At 42.3% G+C, this 6,624-nt stretch overlaps 1 protein-coding gene across 1 annotated transcript; it reads left to right on the top strand.

The window, feature by feature from the left end:
- Positions 1 to 229: 229 nt before the first annotated feature.
- SARC_01372 (hypothetical protein) lies at positions 230 to 2,396 on the top strand (the record flags this gene model as incomplete). The annotated part of the gene is made up of 3 exons (XM_014304928.1): positions 230 to 353; positions 773 to 1,083; positions 2,181 to 2,396. 3 exons carry the CDS (start codon positions 230 to 232, stop codon positions 2,394 to 2,396), a joined length of 651 nt encoding a protein of 216 aa, XP_014160403.1.
- Positions 2,397 to 6,624: the final 4,228 nt, after the last annotated feature.

Genomic DNA, 6,624 nt, shown 5'->3' with positions numbered 1-6,624 from the left:
TTTAAAAACAAAATATTTAATGATCGTGGACTCGTGCCTCGTGCTCACTCACGCCATACCTGCGAGACGCCCGGGTTGAGCTCGAGGAGGACTCCCGGGCTTGAGTCATTAGGTGCAAAAAGCTTTAATCAGATGCGGAACTTCAAGGTCTTCTTTTTACCAGAAACTTCATCAACGACTGTTACCTCACTGATCTTTCTCAAGAAACCAAGAGCAATCACGGCAATACATGACTGATAAAGCACTCTGCGCTACTCTCACGCCGATCGCCCTTTGTGACCTACTCGACGATTGGCACAGTACCGACCCAGAGCAACTCACGGCCGCGCAACGTGCCTCTCGTGCTACTGCTCGTCGCCTCGAAGTTTCCCGTCGACCTGTTTATGCTCAGACATGTTTTTTTTCTCCTGGAAGACCACTCACCATTCATCTAAGAGTCCCATCGGCTGTGGCCGTTGTGGCACTAAAGGTCACAACAATAAAAATGGTACTGTTGGCTCCCTACAATATACAATATGTAACCAAATGGGTTAAAATGGCATCTGTTGTGGTCGCCGATCTATTAAAAACATCATTCATTACCTTTTTGTCGCTCGAATTACTGTTGACCACACAAAGCGCGCACGCAATTTATTATAGTTCGATCGAGAAAAGTCGTTTTCTGTTAATACTTACTGACAACTCCGAAAAGGTCATCCGCGAACGTGAAATTCTCTCAGGCCTGGGCCTTACATACCTTGATTCATTCTTGAAACAACCCCTTGTCTCTCAGAAACATCCGTTACCGTCTTCGACGAGAGCATAAATTCTTTCCAACAATTTTCGGACTCGTCCAACGTTTCTTTTGACGACGGCTTAAATTCTCCTGAAGACCTCAGTGATCACACTGCTGATTTTGACTGTCCAAACCCTGAATTTGTTTTTGCTCGATCAGCCACCACAGATGACCTAACTACCATTACGCTCTTCGAGTTGCCCACTCTTCTGAACACCACGTTACCTGGCAGTATCAAGCAGGCCCAGAAGTCCCCTGCCTGTTCTCAAAGGGCAGCCTGGTCGCAAGAGGCAACCAGCAGGGATACGGTATATTGTACCACGAGACATATGCCCCGGCCGCCTCTGCCACCACCCTGCACACTTTCATGGAGCACGCTGCCAGCCTCAGTCAAGATGTCTTTCTCGACAACTGGCCGTGGAACATACGAAGGATGAGCAGTGAAGCTCGGGATAAATGCTGTTGGCGGGTAAGTTTTAACTTCCGTGCCTTCAGATGATGGAAATATACTATCTTTTTCAGCTTGTGACTTATGTTAAGAGGAGCTCGTTCCTATTTAAAGGTCCAAAGCCCACTGTTCAGCCTTCTTGTCGGAAGAAAAAGGAGCAGATTAAGAGGGAAAGGACTAGGGAACGTGTTGCTAAAAAGGCACGAGAAGCAGCCAAGAAAGTAGCAGGATCTATATCTAAATCAAGAAAGAGATCCAAAACTTCATCGATTTCTGAAATGCCAAAGAAAAAGTCGAAGAAGGCTAGTAAGGCAATGCCGAACAAATCTACAAAGAGTACTAACATTGCTAGTGAAGCCAGAGCATCGAATAATATTAAAATCTGATACGCATGACTGGTCAGAAAGAAATTCTTATGAAGATATTAAAATATTCCAAAAATCTTTAGAAAGATGCGTCAGAAGAGATTTTAAGGTCTCAATAAGACACCTGACCATATGCATATTTCTAGGGTCGAGAACCCTTCTTATTAGGAGGACTAGACAATCCAAACAAACTCAAAACTGAAGAAGAATGGACAGAGCATCAGCTTTGGCGCTCTATACTGCTTTTAAAAAGGTACAAGATAAGTATCGTCATAATCTCAAAAGAAGTTGGTATGAAAATGGTTAATACAATCATGGTCGAGGGAAGACAGAGACTGGTCCCAGATATTCCTATGTTCTATATAAGATAGAATTCGAAAAGACAGTTCTCCCTTTTCATAGCTGCCTATACACTCTACTAGAGTAGTAGACAGTTTTACACGGAGTTTTTTCTACTCCTACTATGTGATCTAAAGCAGCAGCACCTCCGCCAGAAACTAACCCCGCATCGGCGAAGCGCACGACGGGGATATCAGAGGTAGATATGACTCAGGAGAGCGCGACCAAAAGAACCAACATTGACCCCGCATAGGAAGATGAGGATATTCACTCACAAGACGATGAGGAAGTCGAGACCGACCAGACACCAAAAGGGAAAGATAGTGCCTCCACTGAGACAGCGAGTGTGGCTGATCTGAAAGCCATGTTTGCCGAGTACACTGCCAGTACTCAGGACGAGTTACTTAGCCTGCGTACCCAACTGGCTACGATGTTCACGGCAACAAAGATCGTACTTACTATGAGCTGAACAAGCAGCTCCGAGGATTGTTCCCAACAATGCTGGAGACTTCCAAGGTGGCGATTTCTAAGGGCAAGTTGATTACGCTTGATGACGTGAAACGAGCCGTGCGTCTGATCCACCTTAAAGGACAAGGATCAGAGTTGACAAGTGGAAACCCGGGCGTGGCGAAACATCGTAACCGCAAGGAAACATTTAGTTCTGCAGCGGATGTTATGCGAGCTTCGCGTATTAGCCTGGCTATACTATTCTACTACAACGACACTATCTGCGATGACAAAACCGCTGTTTTTGATCATCTGGCATATCAGATTCGTCTTTGCTAATTCCTCGCGGAATGTACCCCTGAGGCGGTAGCAAGACTCGATTTGGAACACAAGGATGGTTTTGAGAATTACGGCAATGATACGCGCTTATCAACAGTCGATAGCAACTTGATTGCAAAGTTGTTGTGCACCCTATCCAATCATCTGAATAAAGCAGAATGCACAACTATTGCTGCCGAAATGGCCTACGATATAAATGTCTTATTAAAATAGAATAAGGCGACAAAAGCAAAGTTGCATTTGCCTCAAAACTTTGATGAAATTGATAAGAATATACCCCAAAGGTCTTATAATACTCAATGGAAGTTTAAAAAACCTGATAAACCCCAGTATTAATTGCTCGCATTGTGCTTGCACAACTCTGGGGAAGCTGTGTTCTGGGAGATATAAAAACCTTATATATTTAGGGCAAATTAGTCCCAAAATATATGTACAGATCGGTCGTATGGATTGTCTTGCATCTTTAAGAGCACTTGCTGTCAAGACATGACACTTGACATCAAAGGGCTGCAGTATTTTCTTATAGTCGACCGGGGCTAACAGGAGATCTCCAGACCCACGCTCGCAACAGTTTGTTTGAAGTTATAGTGAGGGTTTTTCTTCGAAATTAATCATTTCGGGTTTTTTATATAGCAAATGAGATAGTCATATTCCAATAACGAAATCATGTTAAATCGTGTTCACTGATCATCCACAGTTACACACTAGAGAACTGTCAGCTTCATTCAAGCATAAATTCCTTGAGGTTAGTAGCATTGGCTTTAATGGCGGAACATGAGAAATTCTCAAAATATGACCTTAAGAAGCCAATAGGGTTTAAAATCCCTTTCTTTTTATACGGATTTTAGCTTGGAAGGCAAATTACCGAATATTAGGCACTATTTAGCTATAGTAAATAGTAAAAGGACAAAAATCTCAATAAAGAGCGGAATAATGACCCAAAGGGTGAGTTGTCTACATAACAGGAGATCTCCAGACCCACGCTCGCAACAGTTTGTTTGGAGTTCTAGTGAGGGGGGTTCTTCGAAATTGATCATTTCGTTCCCTCTCACTAGCAAATGAGATAGTTATATTCAAATAACGAAATCATGTTAGAGGATATTTATCTTCATCGTGCTAACTGATCATCCATAGTTACACACTAGAAAAATGTCAGCTTGATTCAAGCATGACGTCGTTGAGGTGAGAAGCATTGGCTTTAATGGCGGAACATCTCAAAATATGACCTTAAGAAGTCAATAGGGTTTAAAGTCCCTTTCTTTTTAAACGGATTTTGTCATAGAAGGCAAAATTACCGAATATTAGATACAACATAAAGAACTCCATAAGCTCCGGGAGCAGATCCGACATGATACCACACAATGTTTCACAACCAAGGAGATAGCAGGCAGGACTCGCCGACAATACAACTATCGACTAATAACGGGAGAACTTCCCACCACGGATCGGGACCAACCATCCCGTGATAGCTTCACCCATTGCCACGAACTCACCCCAATCCGCCTTTGTGCCATGATAGCAACCAACACGTTCCTGTTCAAAATGCTTGACTATCGTGCTGGTGGGGGCCTCTGTCCTGTGTGCCCTGAAAATAAGACTTTTACGTCCAGCAACTTTGCCTGTATCAGCTCTCTGATAACGCGTATTCTGGTGGCCCTAATCTACCCCAATTGGACCGGACTTACTACAACAACTACAGGATCGTCATGATTAGCACGGCATATGGACTCTCCTCAAACATATCGGGAGCTTCCTTCTCCATGAACAATAGGCGCCAATTTATCCCCATCCAGTATTAGTCGATAGATTGATGTTCCCCATACCCCGTCTCATCACTTTACTGAAATACCATTTCCAGATTTCGGTACAGACTAAATCTTCGAGACTTCTGGTACCACCTATGATACTTCCCGCTATGGCTAGCCAGGATATTCCAAATACATCAGTTGTGTGGTGTGGTATCGGACAGCCTCCAACTTCGCTCCGAAACAGAATTGCGGATGACAACCTCACCCTCCTTGGTATCACGTTCAAAATATCTCAGACCGACTCAGCCCATATTACCACTACAAGTGTGGGCCAGCTTTATTCCACGCAGTGGCACACAGGTTTTGGTTCTTACCCAATGGTAGAGGTATTCTGTATCCATCGCCGTGAACTAACGCACCGTGTTTCTTCCATTGTTGCATCACTCGCCCCGAGCTTCTCGCGGCAGTTCGACAATCTCAACTTCCCTTCAATTTTCCCAGAGCCTTTCCAACGAATATGAAGCCTGATGTACATGTAGACATTTAAAACTTTATCCAAATTGAAATAAATAATATTTTCCTTATAGCTGTATTTACTATTTAGCTGTTGTATACAGTAAAAGGACAAAAATCTTAATAAAGAGTGGAACAAAGACCCAAAGGGTGAGTTGTTTACTGTCCGATTTAAAGACAGTTGTTAAAAATATCGAACACAACATAAAATAAGGGAGGACATGGGGTATGCCTCATGGTATATTGTACAAGGCAGCCTGAGGGAAGCAAGCTTGGGTAGAAAATAGTGGGATGCAGATTAGTATAGTTACTTTGGAGTTTAGAATGAAAATAATCGTGATAAAACAGGATATGCAACTTCTTGTCTAAACAATACATAAAAGGAGTGTAATTTAGATTTCGTTACTGTTTTCTTTCCTATTACTAAGAACTACAGTGCGTTCTTGCAACATGTCCTCTTTTTACTTGTCCACTTCGATAGACATGCCTTTATTTGCGTTGCGGCATGATTGTATTTTATTTTAGCTAGTATTAACAGCCTTGGTTTTCTCTACAAAGGTATTGTTGCATTTTTTAAATTAGTTAGTAAGCTTTTGCCGGTGCGAATACCGTTCATGAGACGTGTAGCCATTGGTGTTCTTTACAAAAGATTATTTCAATTGGTGCGAAAAAATTAATATACGCTTGATTCAATCAAACGCTCTTTTATTTTTATTGTGTACTTAGGCACACAATCATGGCAACATTGAACACAGACGTTTGATTTCTACATCACAAAAGCACTCAGTATTTCAAAATGTCACAAATATACGCGCACGGCTTAATGCGTACACAGCTACAAGCCGACAACCATGACTTTCGCAACTGAATGTGAATATAAAGAGTTATACGTCGATAAGACCGCACGAATGCTCACTATAATACGTACTTAATATGGTGTTTTAGCCTGGAACACTATGTGAATAAAGGTACCTAAGATATGGTCGGATCGGCCGAAATCCTCTCGACGAATCAGATGACCGCTAGGGGTGTCCACTCGAGACAGATGCCTCAATTTTTTTCTGTGACGGTCAGGGACAAGTTGCGAGGACCTATTGTACTTGATATTCTGAGCATAGAACAAGATACAGTTGACCCTTCTTGATTCTTGATAATCCTTCTTGTCTATTTTTACTATTGCAAGTTTGGCGTTTGCTATTACCAGAAGCAGTCAAGTCTAAAGATGGGCACTATTTACATATTTACATGGCTAATTCAAGCGTGAATCCTCGTTGGATATTGGCTACGGGAAAACCCTATGTCAATGTCAGAGTCCCTCCTTAGTCCTTACGGACACCCATCAGCTTATAAGGGATTGAACATCCTCTCATGTTCAAAAAGGCTTATTGTACGGCCAAGGACGAAAATAATAGTGCTTTCAAGACGAACATTTACAAAGGCCAACAGTTACACTTGAACTAGCCAGAATTCCAGATTTTGACAATTGTGATCGCACTTTATTATTATTATAGAACTAGAACTTGGGGGCCAATTTTCACATGAATACTCTTGCTTGCAGAATACGATCAACTCCTTAGACCACAGTTTCCACACAAATTTCCAACTCCAGGGACAAACATTTCATGTCTACTATGGTGCCTCGAATTCTTA

The sequence above is a fragment of the Sphaeroforma arctica genome (assembly GCF_001186125.1).
Source record: "Sphaeroforma arctica JP610 unplaced genomic scaffold supercont1.53, whole genome shotgun sequence".
NCBI classification, from domain to species: domain Eukaryota; class Ichthyosporea; order Ichthyophonida; genus Sphaeroforma; species Sphaeroforma arctica.
Note: the sequence above shows the minus strand (reverse complement) of the source record. Positions and strands in the feature narration are given on the sequence as shown.